Source organism: Haematobia irritans, chromosome 1, assembly GCF_050003625.1.
Source record: "Haematobia irritans isolate KBUSLIRL chromosome 1, ASM5000362v1, whole genome shotgun sequence".
Lineage (NCBI taxonomy): Eukaryota > Metazoa > Arthropoda > Insecta > Diptera > Muscidae > Haematobia > Haematobia irritans.
This window is the reverse complement of record NC_134397.1, coordinates 53,838,346-53,865,569: the sequence shown is the minus strand read 5'-3', so window position 1 is coordinate 53,865,569 and position 27,224 is coordinate 53,838,346. Positions and strand designations below refer to the sequence as shown.

At 31.7% G+C, this 27,224-nt stretch overlaps 1 protein-coding gene across 1 annotated transcript in view; it reads left to right on the top strand.

Annotated features, from left to right (window-relative positions):
- Positions 1 to 27,224, top strand: part of cic (Putative transcription factor capicua) — a 134,368-nt gene that overhangs the window by 95,614 nt on the left and 11,530 nt on the right. The window contains exons 6-14 of the mRNA XM_075290350.1: positions 1,731 to 1,877; positions 1,938 to 3,193; positions 3,285 to 3,415; positions 8,302 to 9,974; positions 10,057 to 10,683; positions 10,746 to 10,961; positions 11,148 to 11,313; positions 17,942 to 18,292; positions 24,350 to 24,486. Of these exons, the coding sequence (XP_075146465.1) occupies positions 1,731 to 1,877; positions 1,938 to 3,193; positions 3,285 to 3,415; positions 8,302 to 9,974; positions 10,057 to 10,683; positions 10,746 to 10,961; positions 11,148 to 11,313; positions 17,942 to 18,292; positions 24,350 to 24,486 (4,704 nt within the window). The remainder of the gene's footprint in view (positions 1 to 1,730; positions 1,878 to 1,937; positions 3,194 to 3,284; positions 3,416 to 8,301; positions 9,975 to 10,056; positions 10,684 to 10,745; positions 10,962 to 11,147; positions 11,314 to 17,941; positions 18,293 to 24,349; positions 24,487 to 27,224) is intronic.

Below are 27,224 nucleotides of genomic sequence, written 5' to 3'. Positions count from 1 at the left end.
TAGAAATACAATTTTTAACAAAATTTTTTATAGAAATAAAATTTTGCAAAAATTTTCTATAGAAATAAAATTTTTAATAAAATTTTTTATAGAAATAAAATTTTGCAAAAATTTTCTATAGAAATAAAATTTTGCAAAAATTTTCTATAGAAATACAATTTTTAACAAAATTTTTTATAGAAATAAAGTTTTGCAAAAATTTTCTATAGAAATAAAATTTTGCAAAAATTTTCTAAAGAAATAAAAATTTAACAAAATTTTTTATAGAAATAAAAGTTTGCAAAAATTTTCTATAGTAATAAAATTTTGAAAAAATTTTCTAAACTAATAAAATTTTGACAAACTTTTCTAACGAAATAAAATGTTGACAAAATTTTCTAAAGAAATAAAATTTTGACAAAATTTTCTAGAGAAATAAAATTTTGACAAAAAATTTCTATAGAAATCAAGTTTTGACAAATTTTTCTAAAGAAATAAAATTTTGACACAAAATTTCGATAGAAATCAAGTTTTGACAAAAATTTTTCTATAGAAATAAAATTTTGACAAAATATTCTAAAGAAATAACATTTTGACAAAAATTTCTATAGAATTAAAATGTTGACAAAATTTTCTATAGAAATAAAATTTTTAACAAAATTTTTTATAGAAATAAAATTTTGCACAAATTTTCTATAGAAATAAAGTTTTGACAAAATTTTCTAAACTGATAAAATTTTGACAAACTTTCTAACGAAATAAAATGTTGACAACATTTTCTAAAGAAATAAAATTTTGACATAATTTTCTATTGAAATAACATTTTGACAAAAAATTTCTATAGAAATCAAGTTTTGACAAAATTTTCTATAGAATTCAAATTTTGTCAAAATTTTCTATAGAAATAACATTTTTAACAAAATTTTCTATAAAACTAAAATTTTGACAAAATTTTCTTAGAAATAAAATTTTGAAAAAATTTTTTATAGAAATAAAATTGTGACAAAAATTTTTATAGAAATAAAATTGTTACAAAATTTTCTATAGAAATCAAGTTTTGACAAAATGTTCTATAGAAATCAAATTTTGACAAAATTTTCTATAGAAATAAAGTTTTGACAAAATTTTCTAAAGAAATTAAATGGAAGAAATAAAATTTTGACAAAACTTTCTATAGAAATAAAGATTTGACAACATTTCCTTAAGAAATTAAATGAAAGAAATAAAATTTTGACAAAATTTTCTAAAGAAATCAAATTTTGACAAAATTTTTTATAGAAATAAAATGTTGACAAAATTTTCTGAAGAAATAAAATTTTGACAAAATTTTTTTGTTTGGTAGAATTTTCTCCAAATTTTGTTAGATTATTTTTGATTCGAGTGGCAACCGTGGTGGCGACCTTGTGTATAGCCCATGTGAAAAGACTGTGATGACCGAGGAAATCAGAACGCGCAATAACTGCCCTCAGAAGAGTCGGTCTCACATCCTGTAGTGTAGATATCGCAAGTGTCTCCTTGTCATTGAGCTAAACATAGAATCGGGCAACCCTCATTGATGGTATCACAATGGACTAAATAGTGTATGTGAGTCTAAAATATCGGAATGCCATTATACTTAATCTAACCTAAGTGTTCTCCATGATCAAGGAATCTTATGAAGCTAAAACTATTCCTCTATTTTATTTTAGAATTCGATAGAATTTATGTCTATAATTGGTTCATTGCACTTCTTTTCTTTATCTCTCTTTCAGATATTGGAGGATACTCGAGTTTGTGTGCGGACGTTAATTGAGGGTCGAGATGGTTGTGTATTTGTTGAGGGTACAGTTGTGGAAGTACATCCGGCAACAAAACAATTTACAGTACAAATCGGAACCACTGAATCTGGAGCAGCAATTGTAAGAAAATAAAATAGAAAACTAAAAAAATGTATTGCAAATATTTTTCTTCATTTTTAGCTGAATACTGTGAAACGGGCAGATTTGCGATTATTGCTTCCACCTTGGTGGGATGAACTTAATGAAGTATCACCCATGCCAGTACCCACAAATGCAGGAAGCAAAAGGATTCACAGTTCACCACAATCGAGGCGTTCGTTAGGTACCAATAATGTAGTCTCAACGAATCAGCTTTCATATCATTCGGGTCGTTCCATGTTGGGAAATAAAACACCAACAAATGTTGCTGGACAAATGCATAACACACAACATGTTATGTATCAACACCAGCAGCTTCAAGAACAACAGTCACAATCAACGCAGGCTTCATCGCATCAATTGACATATGGCAATAATAAAATGTTGACACCAGGTGGAGGTGGTGTTCTCCATCGATCCAGCCATACAACAACAGGTGGACAACAAAAACAGGATGATTATTACAGGACCATAGCCACTTCACCATTTCAAACGGGAAATGGTGGTAATATAATTAATGGTGGAAATGGGAATACTTTGGCCAATCAAAATTCTTCCTATGTGCTCCATAATAATGAAAATGGCTGTGTTGAAAGTACTCAGACCGGTGAACAACATCTCAATGTGGATGGAACACAAACAACTCAACACCATCATCATCAGCATCAGCATCATAGTCATAGTCATCACCATCACCATAATATTCATCATCAACAGCTTCAAAGTGATCATCATGTTGTTATTGATTCCAAAATGCAAAGTCAAAGCAACTCGGACGATTTGTCTATGCAACAGCGTAGACAACGTCAACATCAACCACAACAACAACAGCAGCATCATACGCGTCCATCTGCCACAGTGGGTGGTTCTTCTGGGAGTGGGGGTCCCACTACCAGTACCACTGCTTATGATGACTCCTATGATTCCGATGAAGAACTGAAAGGAGTAGATATTGGCGGCTATGCGTCTTTGGCCGATGCTGATCCAGAAAAATTATCCGGTTGCAGCAAACGCAGTAGCATGCAAAGTCGCGGCAGTACATCATCATTACTCGATCAGAGGCTTACACCACGATCTCACCCAGCTACACCACGATCTCAAGCAAATACGCCACATCGCTTTAAAAAAGGCGATATAGTCGAATCCGAATCAGGCGTACGCAAAAAATTCAATGGCAAACAATGGCGTCGATTATGCTCACTGTGTTCGAAGGAATCTCAGCGACGTGGTTTTTGTTCACGCCATCTCAATCAAAAGGGCAATTCATTGCGCTCAACAGGGCCAAGTCGATTTCCAAGGTATGTGTTTATTATGTTTTGAAGTATAAAAAATTCTGAATTTTTGTTTTCTGAATTTATTGCCTAATATGACAATGTCTTCTCGTTTCAGTGATATTAGCAGTCGTTCAAGTAGTAAAACTCAAATCGATGAAGATACATCTCGTGATTCGGAGACTTCTCCAAATTATCGTATTACAGGTCGTTTCGATCAAGAGGAAACAGATGTGGCAAATATGTTAGGTAAGTTGACATGCATTTAATTATGTTCTCCAAGCATTCAAATATATGAATGCTTGCAGATTGAATGTATAAAGTATTCCTTTGACTTTTGGTCAAGATTAATTTAAAATGCAAGATTTTAAAGGCAAGATTACAGAAATAAAAAAGCTCCGACTTTTACTTAGTAAGTCCTCAAATAAGCTCACAGCTCTGGACCTAAAGCGCAAATGAGTAATACATAACAAGAAGGCTATATGATCCAAAGGTTATATGAATTTGATATTGGGCCTACATAAATTACATTTTATTGTGCTAAATTTCTAATTCAAAGATAAAAAGTGTGTCTTTGCAAATGGTAAAAAATAAAAATGAAATTTGAACATCCGTCTAAAGATAGCCTTAATTGAATTACTAGAAATATTTTTTTGGGGAGCCCCGATTTTAAATATGTGAAAACATAAACTTTTTGTGTTTTTTTTTTCGAAGCTCCCACACTTCAGATTGTTGTCAAACGATCTACTTAACAAATTTTAGAGTTTTCCAAATAAAGATAAATCAACTTTATCTTTTTACAATTTTGGATTTTGTTCTATGCGAATTGTCGTCTTTTTATGCTAGTTTTTGAGAAAGAATCGTGTATTTTAACTGATATCTGTGTAGAGTCTGTCGGCACACACTCATCTTTGTCGTTTTAAATCATAGTTTGGATAAAACTTTTCATATAAGAATATCGTCTAAACGCCCTCTCGATGTTACGAGAAATTTGTAAATTTTTTTAAACGTTGATACTTTTGTTCTACTTAATTTCATACTTATTACAATTTTGTGCCACCTTTTTTTTTACCATGTTGTTGTTACACCTTTTTTATAAGGTTCCTTTTTAAGTGATAGCGTCTCCCTTTACAGTTACGAATGCGATCGGAGACTTAAAATAAAATCTAACTTATAAGTTCAATACTTCAAGTTTGAACCTTTTTTTCTTCTCATACCTTAGTGTTACCTAGCGGACGAAAATGGAGAACAACAACTAAAAACATATAAAGGGTGATTTGTTAAGAGCTTGATAACTTTTTTTTTTAAAAAAACGCATAAAATTTGCAAAATCTCATCGGTTCTTTATTTGAAACGTTAGATTGGTCCATGACATTTACTTTTTGAAGATAATTTCATTTAAATGTTGACCGCGGCTGCGTCATAGGTGGTCCATTCGGAAAGTCCAATTTTGGGCAACTTTTTCGAGCATTTCGGCCGGAATAGCCCGAATTTCTTCGGAAATGTTGTCTTCCAAAGCTGGAATAGTTGCTGGCTTATTTCTGTAGACTTTAGACTTGACGTAGCCCCACAAAAAATAGTATAAAGGCGTCAAATCGCATGATCTTGGTGGCCAACTTACCGGTCCATTTCTTGAGATGAATTGTTCTCCGAAGTTTTCCCTCAAAATGGCCATAGAATCGCGAGCTGTGTGGCATGTAGCGCCATCTTGTTGAAACCACATGTCAACCAAGTTCAGTTCTTCCATTTTTGGCAACAAAAAGTTTGTTAGCATCGAACGATAGCGATCGCCATTCACCGTAACGTTGCGTCCAACAGCATCTTTGAAAAAATACGGTCCAATGATTCCACCAGCGTACAAACCACACCAAACAGTGCATTTTTCGGGATGCATGGGCAGTTCTTGAACGGCTTCTGGTTGCTCTTCACTCCAAATGCGGCAATTTTGCTTATTTACGTAGCCATTCAACCAGAAATGAGCCTCATCGCTGAACAAAATTTGTCGATAAAAAAGCGGATTTTCTGCCAACTTTTCTAGGGCCCATTCACTGAAAATTCGACGTTGTGGCAGATCGTTCGGCTATTCATGATGAAATGTCAAAGCATACTGAGCATCTTTCTCTTTGACACCATGTCTGAAATCCCACGTGATCTGTCAAATACTAATGCATGAAAATCCTAACCTCAAAAGAATCACCCTTTATAAACAATACAGCGTAATAAGAAATAAAATAATAAATCAATTAAAATAGACGAAATGTATTGGTAGATTTTGAAAATATACCTTTCGAGCTAAGACGCATTTCACAAAATTTGAATAGCAATAAAATGTTGACACAATTTTATATAGAAATAAAATTTTGACTAAATTTTCTATAGAAATAAAATTTTGACAAAATATTCTATAGAAAAAAAAATTTGACAACATTTTCTATAGAAACAAAATTTTGCAAAAATTTTCTATAGAAATAAAATTTTTACAAAATTTTCTATAGGAATAAAATTTTTACAAAATTTTCTATAGAAATAAAATGTTGACAAAATATTCTACAGAACTAAAAATTGTCTATAGAAATAAAATGTTGACAAAATTTCCTATAGAAATAAAATTTTGACAAAATTTCCTATAGAAATAAAATTTTGACACAATTGTCTATAGAAATAAAATTTTGACAAAATTTTCTATACAAAGGGAGCCACCGTGGTGCAATGGTTAGCATGCCCAACTTGCATACACATGATCGTGGGTTCGATTCCTGCTTCGACCGAACACCAAACAATTTTTCAGCGGTGAACTATCCCACCTCAGTAATTCTGGTGACATTTCTGAGTGTTTCAAAGCTTCTCTAAGTGGTTTCACTGCAATGTGGAACGCCGTTCGGACTCGGCTATAAAAAGGAAGTCCCTTGTCATTGAGCTTAACATGGAATCGGGTAGCACTCAGTGTGATAAGAGAGTAGTTCACCACTGTGGTCTCATAATGGACTGAAGAGTCTAAGTGAGCCTTATACATCGGGCTGCCACCTAACCCAACCTTTCTAAGAAATGAAATTTTGAAAAAATTTTCTATAGAAATAAAATTTTGACAAAATTTTCTATAGAAATTAAATTTTGCAAAAATTTTTTATAGAAATAAAATTTTTGCAAAAATTTTCTATAGAAATAAAATTTTGCAAAAATTTTCTATGGGAATAAATTTTCGAAAAATGTTCTATATAAAAAAAGTTTTGACAAAATTTTCTATCGAAATAAAATTTTGCAAATTTTTTTTTTATAGAAATAAAATTTTGACAAAATTTTCTATAGAAATAAAATTTTGATAAAATTTTCTATAGAAATAAAATTTTGATAAAATTTTGACAAAAATTTTTATAGAAATAAAATTTTGATAAAATATAGAAATAAAATTTTGATAAAAATGAATATTTGACAAAATTTTCTACAGAAATAAAATTTTGACAAAATTTCTATGGAAATAAAATTTTGACAAAATTTTCGATAGAAAAAAAAAAATAAATCGGACTGCCACCTAACCCAACCTTTCTAAGAAATAAAATTTTGAAAAAAATTTCTATAGAAATAAAATTTTGTATAGAAATTGAATTTTGCAAAATTTTTTTATAGAAATAAAATTTTTGCAAAAATTTTCTATAGAAATAGAATTTTGCAAAAATTTTCTATGGGAATAAATTTTCGCAAAAATGTTCTATATAAATAAAGTTTTGACAAAATTTTCTTACGAAATAAAATTTTGATAAAATTTTCTATAGAAATAAAATTTTGATAAAATTTTGACAAAATTTTTATAGAAATAAAATTTTGATAAAAATTTTTATAGAAATAAAATTTTGATAAAATATAAAAATAAAATTTTGATAAAAATGAATATTTGACAAAATTTTCTACAGAAATAAAATTTTGACAAAATTTCTATGGAAATAAAATTTTGACAAAATTTTCGATAGAAAAAAAATTTACAAAATTTTCTACAGAAATAAAATTTTGACAAAATTTTCTATTGAAATAAAATTTTGATACAAATTTTTATCTATAGAAATAAACATTTGACAAAATTTTATATAGAAATAAAATTTTGACAACATTTTTTATAGAAATAAAGTTTTGATAAAATTTTCTATAGAAATAAAATTTTGACAAAATTGTCTATAGAAATTAAATTTTGACAAAATTTTCTATAGAAATTAAATTTCGACAAAATTTTCTATAGAAATAAAATTTTGACAAAATTTTCTATACAGAAAGAAAATTTTGACAAAATTTTCTATAGAAATAAATTGTTGACAAAATTTTCTATACAAAAAAATTTTGACAAAATTTTCTATAGAAATAAAATTTTGACAAAACTTACAATAAGCCCAGAATAAAACAGTCTTCTTTTCAATGTCTTGAATTTTTACATTTGAATTCTCATATTGTCATTATATTTGTTATATACTTAATACATATAAATAATACATTGGAAGCGTCAAATATCCAGGATAATTATGTCAATGTGAAACTATAATTTTAAGTTTAGTCACTGGTTCCGATTTTTTATTATTTTTTAGTTTTATAAAGTTTTACTTCAGTAATGTCATTATAAAATTTATACAGAACTGATGGCCCAAACGTTTTAAGCTACTTTTGAAATGAAGGATTTATTGGTAGAATCCAAAAAAAATATGGCAACCATCATATTTCTTTTTGTAAAGCGTCATCACTATCCTCTTATGTCCATCGTTCCATTGTTCTCTTCCCCCTCTACCACAAGTCAATGATTAAACCGTTGTTTTTTCGTTTTCAAAATACAACAACTTTTGTTAGCAAGAATGAACAATAATAAAAAGCAGTAATAATAAAATTAAATAAATATGAAGTAAAAATAAAGCGAAATCGTGAATTATCCATGAAAAAAAGAAATAATTATTCCCTAATAATCATATGCGTTAAACCACAAATTGGATATAGTTAAAAATACAATTGTACAAAGTTACGCATAGAACACGGGCTAATATGCATGCTTTTCAAGACTTCGATTTGGGCGCTAAGCTCTATCTGCAATGTTTGTGTATGCGAGATTGTAAACCATATTTGCTTCATATTAAATTCCTCAATATTTTTGTTTTGCATTTTAGTATCATTGGGCAGTTCACGCTCCGGTACTCCTTCGTATTCATCGCCCGTCAATCATGGCACCTCACCAATGAATGCCAATAATTCTCCTGTGCCACCGGTGGTTGCTACAAATCGTCAAAATTTCTTTACACCCATTGGTGGAGGTCCGGCTACCCCATCACAAGACGCCCACGCTACCAAGTGGAAAGCTACACCGTCACCAGTAATGTATAACGTTATGGGGGCATATGGAACTCAAGTCGTATGTCCCGAATCGGTAAGAGCTCAAGGCGGTTCTAATGTTGGAGCACCAGTTGCAACGCAAGTGCCACCTCCGCCACCCCCACAACAGTCGCCAGTGTCTATGGTTATGCATCAACAACAAACATCTGTGTCAGTGGCCCCTACAACACCACAGGTTGTCATGTCGCCTCATATGCCGCCGTCATCACAACAACATCATATGCAAGCATCTGTTTCTCCTGGTCCACCACCGCCGCCCATTGTGATTTCTTCAGCGGCCACAACGGCTTCTACAATCACATCGATGGCCCATGCGACTAGTGTTATAAGGATTTCACCTGCTGCAGCCACTGCGGCAACAACGGCTGCAAATATGACAAATGCCGCCTTGGTATCACAGGCCGCCGCTGCACAATCCTTTCATCCGGTTATTGTAGATGCGACGCAATTAATGCCTCTGATGCCACACCAACAGACAGTGCCATCATCATCACCATCACAGGTGGTTCAAGCTCATGGTGGTCAAAGCATGAGTGCAATGTCTTCACTGCAACAGGGTATTCAACATGTTCCTGCCATGCATCAACTGAGACATAATCAGCAGCATAATCCTGTAGGTGGTGGTGGAGGCGGTGCTACATTGGTCCCAATACAACACATCAAACAACAGCCTCAACAACAACAACAACAGTTAATAAATGAAAAGACTATTCCAAAAAACGGCATTAATACGGGGTCGATTTTTCACTGGCATACGCTGCTGCCTCACATCCATCAGTCCCCCGTGAAAAGCCAACAAACAGCAACAAATTATTCCTTAGCCGGTATTGTGCCACCAACTCCATCACCAACCATCTCGAACACTACCGAGGCAGCAGCGTCCACACCACCGCCCCCACCACCTCCACAGCCAGTGAATAGTCAGAGTCAAATGCTAATAAAGCCATCACTATCATCGCCTGGAGGAAATCCTTTGAATTGTTCTCTTAGTGATGCTGCCAAAGCATCGGCTTTAGCTTCATCGGCTTCGGATTTGACAAATTCGGCAGATGATATTGATGATCAATTGGACGACGATGTTTTTGAGCCATCGCCAAAAAATGAAACCCCCATGGCCAGTAATTTGAGCACTAAAAACAATAAAATGCAGCAACAACAGCAGCGTAACGAACACCATCATGTGCGAGGTGGTAACTATCGTGCCAATATCTATAGTACTTCCGCAGCTGGTGACCAAGTAAATGTATCCGGACGTAAAGGAGGCGAAACTGGAGGACCTGGTGAAGCCAGCGAGGCATCTTTACATGGAAGTACTTCAAAACGGCGTTCACAATCGCTAAGTGCTTTGCAACAGCAACAACAACAAAATGCTAATAATGCAAATAGTGGTTCAACAGCCGATCCAAATGCTACTAGTGGTGGCAAGGAACCTATGAGTCCCAAAACAAAGGTATGTTATCCGCGAGTATTTGTTCTATATAAAAACAAAAAAAAAAACAAATGTTAAACGTTTTTCCCATATTTTTTTCTAGGATAAAATTCGACGGCCCATGAATGCTTTTATGATCTTTTCGAAAAAGCATAGAAGACTGGTCCACAAAAAGCATCCCAATCAAGATAATCGTACTGTAAGTAAAATTCTTGGTGAATGGTGGTATGCCTTGAAACCTGAAGAGAAAGCCCCATACAATGAATTGGCTTCATCGTATAAAGATGCCCACTTTAAATTACACCCCGAATGGAAATGGTGTTCGAAAGATAGACGAAAATCTTCTAGTTCCAGTAAAGGTGGTGCTGGTGGACCAAATAATCCCACATCTCTAACAGTGTCTGGTGGTTCAAATGATGCCAAATTTCGTTTGGATTCCATTGATGGTTCGGATTCGATCGATCAAGAACATAGTCCCACCACACCAGGATATGGGTCATCCTTCACAGCTAACAATGGCAATTCAACAACGGGTGGATCGACAAATTGTCAAAATGGTAGTGGTATGCATGATATGCAAACTGATATCATTCCATTGACCATAGCAACATATAATACGTCGTGTACAGAATCCTCAGATCCCACCACAATCAATAACCATAATTTAAATCCACAAAAATGTATTAAAGAAGAACCCATGAAGCATGACATAACATCGGAAGATGAACAGGTAAGATTCCTAATAAATGTACAAGGACTAAAATAATACGAAAAAAAATATATATATTTCAGATGGTTATCGATGAGGATCCGGATGAACAACAACAGCAACAACAGTCTGTTGGTAATGTCAACAATAGTATTGGCCTATATCATCAACAACATATGGAAGCACAAAACTCAAACACATCTGTAGATCTCAAATGTCGTGAACGTGTTACCGATTCAGATGTTGAAGATACAGCACATGATTTTCGAAAGAATCTTGCTGGAATTAACCACGAAATGGTAAGATTTAAGAAGCCATAGATTTTTCGAATTAGGGCGATATTTTTTTACGTTTTTCAAACAAAATTTTTTATTCGGTAAACATCAATTTTTGGAAATTCAGTTTATTTCTTTTATCATTTATTTTTTTAAAATATGCTATATTCTAATTCCAATATCGGTTGTTGCTTTCAATTTTGTTTTTAGGATGATCAACAGGTTGGCACAACACCACCGGCCACTTGCAAACCAACACCACTTAAAGCATTACCACCTAATTTGGAGAGTAATATGATGAAATTTAAACAAATGTCTATGATTTCATATCCAAGTCCCAAAAATCCAATTGGTGTAACACCTTTCCAACCAACAGGTGAGAATTTTATTTTTTCCAAAAAATTAAATAAATAAATAAAATAGAAAACGAGGAGAAAGGATGTCTGAATAAGTTATATTTTTTTTTTTACAAAAATTTATAATCTCTACCAACATTTGTTGAATTTGACGGTACTTTTTAGAATCTCCCATACATCCCAAACAGTTGTATTTAGCTACACACAAAAAAATTTTCTGATTTAATCACGAAATTAATTTATCCAATTAATTTTTTAATTGAAATGTCTTCAATCACAGAATAGATAGTATTAATTAAAAAATTAATTGAAAGTCAATTAAAAAATTAATTTATAGTAATCATTTTTGTGATGGATTTTTGTTTCAATTAAAGAATTTGTTGAATCAATTAAATTTTTAATTGAATATTTTTTAAGACTCAATTAAGACTTTAATTGGAAAATTTAAATTTTGTGGAGAATTGAAATTTTTTCTGTGTACGTAGCAATCGTCCCAACTCATATTACAAGATCGACATGTGATCTATCGTGAGATTGAGTCAACCTTACACACACATTTTTTTTTTATACCCTCCATCATAGGATGGGGGTATATTAACTTTGTCATTCCGTTTGTAACACATCGAAATATTGCTCTAAGACCCCATAAAGTATATATATTCTGGGTCGTGGTGAAATTCTGAGTCGATCTAAGCATGTCCGTCCGTCCGTCTGTTGAAATCACGCTAACTTCCGAACGAAACAAGCTATCGACTTGAAACTTGGCACAAGTAGTTGTTATCGATGTAGGTCGGATGGTATTGAAAATGGGCGATATCGGTCCACTTTTACGTATAGCCCCCATATAAAGGGACCCTCAGATTTGGCTTGTGGAGCCTCTAACAGAAGCATATTTCATCCGATCCGGCTGAAATTTGGTATATGGTGTTGGTATATGGTCTCTAACAACCATGCAAAAATTGGTCCAAATCGGTCAATAATTATATATAGCCCCCATATAAACCGATCCCCAGATTTGGCTTGCGGAGCCTAAAAGAGAAGCAAATTTCATCCGATCCGCCTGAAATTCGGTACATGATATTGGTATATGGTCTCTAACAACCATGCAAAAATTGGTCCACATCGGTTCATAATCATATATAGCCCCTATATAAACCGATCCGCTAACAACCATACCAAAATTGGTCCAATCACACAAAAATTGGTCCATATAGGTTCATAATCATGGTTGCCACTAGAGCCAAAAATAGTCTACCAAAATTTTATTTCTATAGAGAATTTTGTTAAAATTTTATTCGGTTCATAATAAAATTTTCATCATTGTCAAAATTTTATTTCTATAGAAAATTTTGTTCAAATTTTATTCGGTTCATAATCATGGTTGCCACTCGAGCCAAAAAGAATCAACCAAGATTTTATTTTAATAGAAAATTTTGTCAAAAGTTTATTTCTATAAATTTTGTGAAAATTTTATTTCTATAGAAAATTTTGTTAAAATTTTATTTCTGTAAAAAATTTTGTCATCATTTTATGTCTACTTTGTCAAACTGAATTATATACGTATTGGATCGATCTTTTTGATTTAATATATACCACGTATGGACTTACATACAATTTAGAAGATGGTGTTAGGAGGTTTTAAGATACCTTGCCACCGGCAAGCGTTACCGCAACTTAAGTAATTCAATTGTGGATGGCAGTGTTTACAAGAAGTTTCTACGTAATCCATGATGGAGGGTACATAAGCTTCGGCCTGGCCGAACTTACGGCCGTATATACTTGTTTCAGATTCAATCACAAAATTAATTGATCCAATTAATTTTTTAATTGAAATGTCTCCAATCACGAAAACGATAGTATCAATGCCAGTTTTAATTGGGCATAAAAAATACTTAATTACAAAATTAATTTTATGGACAAATTACAATTAATTGTTTAATTGATACAATTAAAAATTGAATTGATATTGATTGCAAAACTCCATAAAATATTATTTTTTTTTTAAATGCAACTAAATGGTGATTCTTTTGAGGTTAGGATTTTCATGCATTAGTATTTGACAGATCACGTGGGATTTCAGACATGGTGTCAAAGAGAAAGATGCTCAGTATGCTTTGACATTTCATCATGAATAGACTTACGATCTGCCACAACGTCGAATTTTCAGTAAATGGGCCCTAGAAAAGTTGGCAGAAAATCCGCTTTTTTATCGACAAATTTTGTTCAGCGATGAGGCTCATTTCTGGTTGAATGGCTACGTAAATAAGCAAAATTGCCGCATTTGGAGTGAAGAGCAACCAGAAGCCGTTCAAGAACTGCCCATGCATCCCGAAAAATGCACTGTTTGGTGTGGTTTGTACGCTGGTGGAATCATTGGACCGTATTTTTTCAAAGATGCTGTTGGACGCAACGTTACGGTGAATGGCGATCGCTATCGTTCGATGCTAACAAACTTTTTGTTGCCAAAAATGGAAGAACTGAACTTGGTTGACATGTGGTTTCAACAAGATGGCGCTACATGCCACACAGCTCGCGATTCTATGGCCATTTTGAGGGAAAACTTCGGAGAACAATTCATCTCAAGAAATGGACCGGTAAGTTGGCCACCAAGATCATGCGATTTGACGCCTTTATACTATTTTTTGTGGGGCTACGTCAAGTCTAAAGTCTACAGAAATAAGCCAGCAACTATTCCAGCTTTGGAAGACAACATTTCCGAAGAAATTCGGGCTATTCCGGCCGAAATGCTCGAAAAAGTTGCCCAAAATTGGACTTTCCGAATGGACCACCTAAGACGCAGCCGCGGTCAACATTTAAATGAAATTATCTTCAAAAAGTAAATGTCATGGACCAATCTAACGTTTCAAATAAAGAACCGATGAGATTTTGCAAATTTTATGCGTTTTTTTTTAAAAAAAAGTTATCAAGCTCTTAACAAATCACCCTTTATTTTCAATTGCTTTCGTAACTGACTTTGTGTTTTTAGTTTGATTAAAAGATTGATTGTTTGAAATAAATTTTTAATTAAAAACAAGTATATATGGCCGTAAGTTCGGCCTGGCCGAATCTTATGTACCCTCCACCATGGATAGCGTATAAACTTCTACGAAAGACTGTCATCCAGAATCGAATTACTTGGGGTTGTGGTACCTTAAATCGTTTTCTAAATTGTGAATTAGTCCATACGTGGTATATATTAGACAAAAAAGGTATGTGTAGGTAAGTCTACAAATAATTACGAATCGATATGGACTTTTGCACGGTACGTAAGGAGCCAGAATTGAAATATGGGGGTCGTTTATATGGGATCTATATACAATTATGAACTTGATATGGACCAATTTTTGTGCGATTGGGGATCGATTTATCTGAGCGCTATATATAACTATAGACCGATATGGACCTAGTTAGGCATGATTGTTAACGGCCATATACTAGCACAATCTACCAAGAAGCTCCAAAACCAAATCTCGGGATGGGTTTATATGGGGGCTATATATGATTATGGACTGATATGGACCAGTTTTGGCATGGCTGTTAAATATCATATACTACCACCACGTACCAAATTTCAACCAGATCGGATGAATTTTGCTTCTCCAAAAGGCACCGGAGGTCAAACCTGGGGATCGGTTTATATGGGGGTTATATATAATTATGGACTGATATGAACCAATTCCAGCATGGTTGTTGGATACCGTATACTAACATCACGTACCAAATTTCAACCGAATCGGATGAATTTTGCTCTTCCAAGAGGCCCCGGAGGTCAAATCTGGGGATCAGTTTATTTGGGGGCTATATATAATTATGGACCGATGTGGACCAATTTTTGCATGGTTATTAGAGACCATATACTAACACCACGTACCAAATTTCAGCCGGATCGGATGAAATTTGCTTCTCTTAGAGGCTCCGCAAGCCAAATCGGGGGATCGGTTTATATGGGGGCTATATATAATTATTAACCGATGTGGACCAATTTTTGCATGGTTGTTAGAGACCATATACTAACACCATGTACCAAATTTCAGCCGGATCGGATGAAATTTGCTTCTCTTAGAGGCTCCGCAAGCCAAATCGGGGGATCGGTTTATATGGGGGCTATATATAATTATTAACCGATGTGGACCAATTTTTGCATGGTTGTTAGAGACCATATACTAACACCATGTACCAAATTTCAGCCGGATCGGATGAAGTTTGCTTCTCTTAGAGGGTCTGCAAGCCAAATTTGGGGGTCCGTTTATATGGGGGCTATACGTAAAAGTGGACCGATATGGCCCATTTGCAATACCATCCGACCTACATCAATCTTTTCTCCGGTTAACTTTAACTGAAAAATTATCATCAGTTAAGTTTCTTACTGGCATTTGGAATATGTACGCAAAATGACAGATATGTAGATATCACGGTTTAAAAGTTCGTTAGCTAACGTAGCACTAACGGAGCTTCATGAAAATGGGGGTTAGTCTTTCGAGTTTGATTAAAAAGTTAATTGTATCAATTAATTTTTAAATTGAAAATTTAAAAAAATTCAATCATTGTCTTAATTAACTTAATGTTTCTATCTTGATTAAAAAGTTAATTGTATCACTGTATTAAAAAATCTCAACGTCAATCAACCTTTTAATTGGAAATATTTTGGTGATATTTTTTTCTGTGTAGTCATTAGTGGCACCAGCATACATTCAATATTGCATAAACATTTCACCGTCAAAAATATTTGTTCGCTTTGTTTGTTTCGCTCGTGTCGATTGGTCGAAGGAAATGCTCCAAAAATACGATCGCGGTGATTCGAAACACATGGTGATAGGTGAAGAATAGTGGATTTACGGGATGAGTCCGAAAGTAAACTACAGTCTATTTTATGGGTGTTTCAAGATGAGCCAAATCCAACTAAGTACTTCCTGGCAAATGATTGCCTGTTTTTTTTTTTCGGAAAATAAAAAACGACATGTCCCAATCGTATCACTAGAAAAGCGCAGAAAAGTCTATTTTGAATGGTTGACAACCATTTGTTTACCAGTTATTTTCCAAGAAATCAGGAAAACCAACCGCCGAAGACGGGTCTCTTTTTTCTCCACGACAATGCGGTCTCACACATCGGCAAAAAACTGCATACTTAAAACATCGATTTGATGGGTTATCCGCCGTATACACACAACAAATATTTTTTGTCTTCAATCACGAAATTAATTGATCCAATTAATTTTTAATTGAAATGTCTTCAATCACAGAAATGGTAGTTTCAATTAAATTACTGAAGGTCAATTAAATAATTAATTGAAAGTCAAATAAAAAGTTAATTGAATCAATTAAAAACTTAATTGATACTATTAATTTTTGTCATTCATTTTTGTTTCAATTAAAAAATTTGTTGAATCAATTAAATTTTTAATTGAATATTTTTTTTAAAACTCAATTAAGACTTTAATTCAAAAAATGTTGAAATTTTTTCTGTGTAGTCCTAACTTTGCGCCGAAGGACTTCTTCCCGTTCGTAGCAACTAAAATGGGAGATCAACGTTTTTCGACACCTGAGGAAGCGGTTGATGGGTTCAGAATGCATGTTTTGGACATACAAAAAAAAATTCTGATTCAATCACGAAATTTATTGATCCAATTAATTTTTTAATTGAAATGTCTTGAATCACAGAAATGATAGTATCAATTAAAATATTATTTGAAAGTCAATTAAAAAATTAATTGATTCCATTAATTTTTGTGACTGAATTTTGTTTCAATTAAAAAAATTGTTGAATCAATTAAATTTTTAATTGAATATTTTTTAAAACTCGCTTTAATTTTTTTGTGCAATTTTTTTTCTGTGTACCTCAATCAGAATGGCTAAAGTGTTTCAAACGAATACAAAAGTGTATAGATCTTAATGGGGAATATTTTGAAAAACAATGCGCCGATTTTCGATAATTAAGAATTGTCGTATAAACATAAGAATTCATAAAACTATTGCTAAAATATGTACATAAAAATGCAAATGCCACATATCACTTAGAATGTCCCTATCGCAATAAATCCCAAACGCTACTTCTATTGTCATTAGTCCAGTGATGCCTATGTACCAGCTTCTGGCCGCAAGATGGAGACAGTATGTTTGGAAAATATAAAATATAAAAGTATCTCATTTTGAATTTTCAAAAATTTTCGCCAATATACCTTTCACAATTTTAAGGGTAATAACAATATTTTTAGAGCTGGTATCTTGTTTTTTTTTTTTTTTTCAAATAATTTATGAGAATGTTTATTATTGTTTCAGAAAAAATTACTTTTCTAAATATAGTTATGGCAAAAAAGTTCCATTTTTGCACATTACCCATCACAGTTGACGATTGTTATAGATTCACTTAAGAGTCTATGGTACCTATGGCGATGAAATCAAACTTCGAAATGCTGGTAGGAAATGTATATAAAGGCTTCTATTGGATCTATATTCAACAAAGATATTGTGGAAAATATTAATAAGAACTTTAAAAACATAGACAAACCAAATCAATTTGCAATACACATTTTGAAACATATACTTCTTACTTATGACAATCATCCTTTTTTTACAAATTTCGATTAAATCTAGTTCCTATACAAAAATATGCAATGTATAAAAACTTAACCAAAAACTTTTTTCCTACAGGTGGCGCTTTTAAGACTATGCCAATTAGTCCAAAGAGTACAAAACTTGAAGAACAACAGCAAACACAACAAATTATTATTAAACAAGAAGATCTCATGGATGCCAATTATATTAAGCAAGAACCGCCATCACCTTACAAATTAAATAATAGTGGTAATATGTGTTCATCAACAGCCACTTCGTCGTCGTCATCATCATCGTCATCGGTTAGTCAGAGTAGTAATATATTTACATTTAATGTGCCCATTGCTAGCTCTGCATTGACACAACAACAAAAATCGTCACAATTATTACATCAACATCCGCCATTGCGTAGTCCTACAACAGCCACTGAAGCCCGAGGAGGAGGAGGTATGTACATTTTCTCATTTCTCTTTGTTTTATTATCAGTTTTATTCAACAATGAAAAAGTGATCATATCATTGGAAATCTGTCTTCATTTTTATTTATATTTACTAATATTTATATATATATATCATAATACAATGCGGTTGGAAATATTTGCAACTAGAATTCTAAGTCCTACCTATTATACATGACCATAGCAATCTTATATAGAATTTTTATTTTCTATTGAAACTAAAAACTAGAAACTCAAGCCCGAGTAACCAATAGGCTTTCAAAAGAAAGAAATCGTTTGTTAAATTATTACACCCAACGAAATTTATTTGCTGACACGGAAGAATAGTTAGCTGAATTTCACTGATATTTCACTCTTTGCTGAAATAAAAATTTTGTAAAAAATTTATTTCTACAGAAAATTTTTGTAAATTTTTATTTCTATAGAAAATATTTTCAAAATGTTATTTCTATAGAAAATTTTTGCAAAATTTTATTTCTATAGAAAATTTTTGCAAAATGTTATTTCTATAGAAAATGTTTACAAAATTTTATTTCTATAGAAAATTTTTGCAAAATTTTATTTCTATAGAAAACTATTGAAAAATTTTGTTTCTATATAAATTTTATTCAAAATTTTATTTCTATAGAAATTTATTTCAAAATTTTATTTATATAGAAAATTTTTGCAAAATTGTATTTCTGTAGAAAATTTTTGCAAAATTTTATTTCTATAGAAAATTTTTCAAAATTTTATTTCTATAGAAAATTTTTGCAAAATTTTATTTCTATAGAAAATTTTTGCAAAATTTTATTTCTATAGAAAATTTTTGTAAAATTTTATTTCTATAGAAAATTTTTGCAAAATTTTATTTCTATAGAAAATTTTTCAAAATTTTATTCCTATAGAAAATTTTTGCAAAATTTTATTTCTATAGAAAATTTTTGCAAAATTTTATTTCTATAGAAAATTTTTGCAAAATTTTATTTCTATAGAAAAATTTTGCAAAATTGTATTTCTATAGAAATTTTTTGTAAAATTTTATGTCTGTAGAAAATTTTTGCAATAGTCGGCTATTGCCTAAACAAATTTGCAAGCATATCTCTTTTCCTTTGCCAAACTCAAATCATCGATTTGAATGTAGTTGGATGGGTTTGTTTTGGAGCGTGCTTCCTCTATCTTCATTCGTTTTGTTTGAATTTTTTTCAAAATTTTATTTCTGTAGAAAATTTTTGTCAAAATTTTATTTCTATAGAAATTTTTAAAAAATTTTATTTCTATAGAAAATTTTGTCAAAATTTTATTGCTTTAGAAAATTTTGTCAAAAGTTTATTTCTATAGAAAACTGATGCAAAATTTTATTTCTATAGAAAATTTTTGTCAAAATTTTATTTCTATGGAAAATTTTTGTAAAAGTTTATTTCTATAGAAAACTGATGCAAAATTTTATTTCTATAGAATTTTTTTTTTTCAAAATTTTATTTCTGTCGAAAATTTTTGCAAAATTTTATTTCTATACAAATTTTTTTTATTTCTATAGAAAATTTTTGTAAAATTTTATTTCTATAGAAAATTTTTGCAAAATTTTATTTCTAAAGAAAATTTTATTTCTATAGAAAATTTTTGCAAAATTTTATTTCTAAAGAAAATTTTTGAAAAATTTTATTTCTATAGAAAATTTTTGCAAAATTTTATTTCTATAGAACATTTTGCCAAAACTTTACTTCTATAGAATTTTTTTGCAAAATTTTATTTCTATATAAATTTTTTCAAAATTTTATTTCTATAGAAAATTTTTGCAAAATGTTAATTCTATAGGAAATTTTTACAAAATTTTTGCAAAATTTTATTTCTATTGAAAATTTTTGTAAAATTTTATTTCTATAGAAAATTTTTGTAAAAATTTATTTTTATAGAAAATGTATTTCTATAGAAAATTTTCTCAAAATGTTATTTCTATAGAGAGATTTTTTTCAAAATTATATTTCTATAGAGAAATTTTTGAAAATTTCTCTCAGAAAATTTTGTCAAAATTTTATATCTATAGAACATTTTGTCAAAATTTTATTTCTATACAAAATTTTTTCAACATTTTATTTCTATGAAAAAATTTGTAAAATTTTATTTCTATAGAAAATTTTTGCAAAATTTTATTTCTAAAGAAAATTTTTGCAAAATTTTATTTCTATAGAAAATTTTTGCAAAATTTTATTTCTAAAGAAAATTTTTGAAAAATTTTATTTCTATAGAAAATTTTTGCAAAATTTTATTTCTATAGAACATTTTGCCAAAACTTTATTTCTATAGAAAATTTTTGCAAAATTTAATTTCTATAGAACATTTTGCCAAAACTTTATTTCTATACAAAATTTTTGCAAAATTTTATTCCTATAGAAAATTTTTGTAAAAATTTATTTGTATAGGAAATTTTTGAAAAATTTTATTTCATAACTTTATTTCTATAGAAAATTTTTGCAAAATTTTATTTCTATATAAATTTTTTTCAAAATTTTATTTCTATAGAAAATTTTTGCAAAATTTTGTTTCTATAGAAAATTTTGTCAAAATTCTATTTCTATAGAAAATTTTTGCAAAATGTTAATTCTATAGGAAATTTTTACAAAATTTTTGCAAAATTTTATTTCTATAGAAAATTTTTGTAAAATTTTATTTCTATAGAATTTTTTTGCAAAATTTTATTTCTATAGAAAATTCTTGGCAAAATTTAATTTCTATTGAAATTTTTTTTAAAATCTTATTTCTACAGAAAATTTTTGTAAATTTTTATTTCTATAGAAAATATTTGCAAAATGTTATTTCTATAGAAAATTTTTGCAAAATTTTATTTCTATAGAAAATTTTTGCAAAATGTTATTTCTATAGAAAATGTTTACAAAATTTTATTTCTATAGAAAATTTTTGCAAAATTTTATTTCTATAGAAAACTATTGAAAAATTTTGTTTCTATATAAATTTTTTTCAAAATTTTATTTCTATAGAAATTTATTTCAAAATTTTATTTATATAGAAAATTTTTGCAAAATTGTATTTCTGTAGAAAATTTTTGCAAAATTTTATTTCTATAGAAAATTTTTCAAAATTTTATTTCTATAGAAAATTTTTGCAAAATTTTATTTCTATAGAAAATTTTTGCAAAATTTTATTTCTATAGAAAATTTTTGTAAAATTTTATTTCTATAGAAAATTTTTGCAAAATTTTATTTCTATAGAAAATTTTTCAAAATTTTATTTCTATAGAAAATTTTTGCAAAATTTTATTTCTATAGAAAATTTTTGCAAAATTTTATTTCTATAGAAAATTTTTGCAAAATTTTATTTCTATAGAAAAATTTTGCAAAATTGTATTTCTATAGAAAGTTTTTGTAAAATTTTATGTCTGTAGAAAATTTTTGCAATATTTTATTTCTATAGAAAATTTTTGTAAAAATGTTATTTCTATAGAAAATTTTTGCAATATTTTATTTCTATAGAAAATTTTTCCAATATTTTATTTCTATAGAAAATTTTGTAGTTAATTTTTGATTTAATTAAACAGTTTTTTTAAATCAATTAAAATTTTGGTGATATTTGCTTTGAGCCTATTAATGTAAATGTTCGCTTTACTGTGTTAACGGATATCAAGCATTACGTTCTTCAGTTTTTTTTCTTAATTCTATGATTAGAGATATAGAGAAGTTATTAAGTCATGTTATCTCTCAATAGAAGATATAAATTATTTCTTTGATTCCTATGAGAGCCTAATGTGGGAGACTTAGGGGTGATATAAGCAAACTAATGTTTTCATAAGCATTGTATTTCCATATTAAATGTACATTGACCACTCTGAGAATCATCATCTAACTATTTAATATTCATTATATTGTTTCTTCTCTCAATAATATGCATACCTCTCAAATGCTTCATTTGTTTCTTGGGTTTCGGTTTTATATGCATATATATGTATATGTATTATATAATACTATATATTTATGCGTGTGTGTATCTTAACATCTTCATGTATGTCACTCTATAAATATGTATATGTATGCGTATGCGTGTATGTGTTTTTATGCGTTAAACTAACAATCAAAACAATCAAAAAAAATCTGCATCCATTCCAATAACCATACACCACCAAACCCACAAATCCCATTTCGTCATTTTGGATATCATTGAAGATGTTGTACATTCTTGCGAGAATGATGTGAAAATAAATATTATTAAAATGGACACAGGCGAAGAAGACACAGACGATAATACTCCACTTTATGACGAGGATGACTTTGACGATTATGAAACCGAAACTGATTTTGATGATATTGAATTTTATACAATTCCCAAAAGTAAAACTCTCTTAATATCGAGGACTCCAACACCAACGGGTCAAGGGGGTAACAGACGTTTTAACTCAACGACAACAACAACACCACCCCCAATTACACGTCAACATAGTTTTATGCACTTGAGACGTTCGATTACACCACAACAGCATACATCTTCGCCACATAGACATTTGAAGAATTTACATTTTCGTAGAGTTGAAACGCCTCCGACGGTCATAACACGCGTCCCAACTCCATATTCTCATGAAGCGACCAGACAAAGTATTGTAGTAACCCCAACGCCCATAATAAAGATGAGCGGACAGTCAGGAAATCATACAAAACAGATAACAATTATTAGGACACTAACAACTCCACCACCATTGTTTTTTCGGACTATACAAAAGACCACAACGACAAATAGGACAAATAATGGGAAATCCAACAAAGTTACACAAATGAATGCGGCACCAGCAGCAGCAACAGCAATTACAACGTCTGACTTGGTGGCGGGGACAACTAAACCACCACCACCGCCTATGTCATCATTGGTCATTTCGCCAAAAACGACATCATTATCATCATCTTCATTTAGCTTAAAACCGTCATTATCATCCACACCAAGCTCATCCATATCATCTTATTCATTGTCTGCAGCATCCACAAATAATGAATTGAATGATATTAAAAACCAATACCCCATAATATGCTCCTCTTCCTCCACGTTAAATTCTACTACTACTACCTCTGCTTCCCCTTGTAATGCTATAACCAACACCATTACCACCACCACAACTACCACTACCAATAATAACAATAATAAAAATCCAACCAAAACCATATTGCTACGAAACGTCAATAACACAAATATTGCCGTGACATCCAACGTCAAATCCTCATCATCATCATCATCATCAGAACCAGCAGCCAAAGCCACAGGCAGGGCAGCAATTTTATATGATGCCCTTGTGTTAGACACTCTAAACGATGCCGATATAGGTGATGAAAGTCCAACTATAATCAAACAAGAATCAGATGTTATGTTAGAGACAAAACCGTCTATAGTAGTGGGCAATAACTCGGAAGATATGCAGAATCAACAGACACCAGCATCACAACAACCACAAACCATGTTGCTTATAACAGATGCCAATAGTCTAAATAGGCAACAACAACAAAGCATTGCCCAACAATTGCTACAACACAAGATGCGCCAAAATAATTTAGCCTCAAGTGCAACTACTGTGGCAAGCGGTGTAGGTGCAGTTGGTGGTGGAGGCAATAGTAATACATCACCTATGCGGCCATCCATTTCCTTTATTAGTAAAATAACAATTCCAGCCAATGCTCGCATATTAACTACAACGTCGTCATCCACTTCTTCTTCGTCAACTCCTAGCCAAAAAATGCAAACCAATATGAATGCAGGAGCTGGTGGCGGTGGTGGTAGTACTATAACAATAATACCTGCAGGCAGTGCTACTAACACAAATACTAATTGTAATAATAACAATAAGCTTACAACTACTAACACTATTGTTGTCACGGCCAATAACTCGAATGCATCATCCAAAAGTGGTCATTTGGTCTCGGCACACAATACTTCTGGAATAGGTGGAGGGGGATGTGCATCATCATCATCAACGACTAATTATCTAACAAAACAAAATACCACCACTATGCTGGGTAACACAATAGTGACTTCAACACATTCTTCTACTCCATCCACTTCAATAAAAACTCTAGGTACACAAGCCTCATTGGCTGTTGTTTCATCTTCCTCGGTGCCGTCTTCACCAGCAGCGACAACTGGCATTACATCCGTAGGTGGACAACAACCCAAACAAATTCTATTTGCTGTCAACAATGCAATGCCACACCAGGTATGTACTGTTTTCGTTAATTAAAATAAAAATGGAATTCCAAGGTCATTGAAGTTTAAAAAAATGTACCATTGCTCAATGATGCACAAAAAAGTTAGACTGCAGTGAGCCAAAGATTTTTGGTTAGGTATAGTGGCAGCCCGATATTTCAGGCTCACTGAGATTATTCAGTCTATTGTGATATCACAGTGGTGAACTTCTTCCTTATCGCTGAGTGCTGACCGATTCTATGTTTAGCTCAATGTCAGGACCTCCTTTTTTATAACCGAGTCCGAATGGCGTTCCATATTTCCGTGAAAGCACTTAGAGAAACTTTGAAGTACACAAATATGTCACCGCGATTACTGAGAGGGGATAACAGATTGGCTGATAAGTCCCCGGTCTAACAAAGAAAAACACATTTTTTTTGTCAAAATTCGTTTCTATTATTCAACATAGTTCCCTTCAAGAGCGATACAACGATTATAACGACCTTCCAATTTTTTGATACCATTTTGGTAGTACTCCTTCGGTTTTGCCTCAAAATAGGCCTCAGTTTCGGCGATCACCTCTTCATTGCAGTAAAATTTTTTCTCTGCGAGCATCCTTTTGAGGTCTGAGAACAAGAAAAAGTCGCTGGGGGCCAGATCTGGAGAATACGGTGGGTGAGGAAGCAATTCGAAGCCCAATTCATGAATTTATGTCATCGTTCTCAATGACTTGTGGCACGGTGCGTTGTCTTGGTGGAACAACACTTTTTTCTTCTTCATATGGGGCCGTTTTGCCGCGATTTCGACCTTCAAACGCTCCAATAACGCCATATAATAGTCACTGTTGATGGGTTCTCCCTTCTCAAGATAATCGATAAAAATTATTCCATGCGCATCCCAAAAAACAGAGGCCATTACTTTGCCAGCGGACTTTTGAGTCTTTCTACGCTTCGGAGACGGTTCACCGGTCGCTGTCCACTCAGCCGACTGTCGATTGGACTCAGCAGTGTAGTGATGGAGCCATGTTTCATCCATTGTCACATATCGTCGGAAAAACTCGGGTGTATTACGAGTTAACAGCTGCAAACACCGCTCAGAATCATCAACACGTTGTTTTTGGTCAAATGTGAGCTCGCGCGGCACCCATTTTGCACAGAGCTTCCGCATATCCAAATATTGATGAATGATATGACCAACACGTTCCATTGATATCTTTAAGGCCTCTGCTATCTCGATCAACTTCATTTTACGGTCATTCAAAATCATTTTCGTCGGTAACCACCTCTTTCGGGCGTCCACTGCGTTCACCGTCCTCCGTACTCATTTCACCACGCTTGAATTTTGCATAGCAATCAATTATTGTTGATTTCCCTGGGGCAGAGTCCGGAAACTCATTATCAAGCCAAGTTTTTGCTTCCACCGTATTTTTTCCCTTCAGAAAACAGTATTTTATCAAAACACGAAATTCCTTTTTTTCCATTTTTTTCACAATAACAAAAGTTGCTTCACAAAAGACGCTCTATCTCACAAACTAATTGACTTACAGACGTCAAATTTTGACACGAATCATTTGAAGGTTGGTACTATATAAAAATAATATGCATTTAATACTAGAGACGCCATCTATGTGTCAGACCGGGGACTTATCAGCCCACCTGTTATTAGAGAGGTATATGACAATTAGAGTCAATTTTTGCAATTTTTTTTTAGTATTTAGCAGTGACGATTTAGCAAGTAGAAAATGTGGATATTTTGGTAATTTGTATCCAAATCGGAAAAACATATAAATGTGAGCTATATCTAAATCCGATTACATCTGAACAAATTTGACATGCTTAGTAGAGCTCAACCGAAGCTGTTTTTTTTTTTGCTGAAGCCGAGGCATATGTTCGGCACAAAAAAAAAAAAAAACAATAATCCGCCGAAGCCGATAATTTTCCTGAAATGTGTAATTAAAGAGTTTTGGAGTGTTTTTTAGTTCAATATTAGCATTTTTATTCAACAAAGGCATAAAAACCACAATAAATGGTAATTCAGCTCATGTCTTCTTATATTCTTTTAGAACTAACAGACTTTTTAGTATCCAAATTCAGTAGTTTGATATTATTAATGACAAACAAGGATATGTTTATACATTTTTTACGTTTTATTTGATTTGGGTGTTTTGACTGAGACAAATTCAATACTGGGACAATTCGATATGAAACAAATTATTCAAAAAGCTTCGAATAATCGGCCTTTTGACGCCGAAGGCCTATTCGTGGCCAATTATCGATTTTGGCCGAATCCGATTCTTCGCTCGAGCTCTAATGCATAGTTAAAATGTTATTACCAGAGATGGTCTGTATCAAACAGTTTAAGGTTTGCGACTGTCGCAAAGTTGTAAACGTCTTAAATGTAGAAAAAGTAGCAAACGTCGCAAACTCCAAATACTTCAGACCCTTCAGCGAATGATATCCAAGATCAATATATATGCGAAGAAGTTTCAATTCTCAGGAATGTTCATAAAATTATTAACGAGTTTGAAAAAACTTGAGAATATAGTTATTTCAATTGGAAATTCGAACGTGACGGTCGGTACTCGCTCATAGTTAACTTTCACAAATTACTGCAGAAACTGGAAAGAAGGAAAACTACTTAAGTCTTATATAAGTGAATTGTTGTTTAGAAAAAATTTTATAAAATCACTTTTTGGCTTTTTAGAGCCCATTTCCATACTAATTAAAAATTTTCAAAATTATAGCTAGTCATTCATTGATGCAGCTAAAG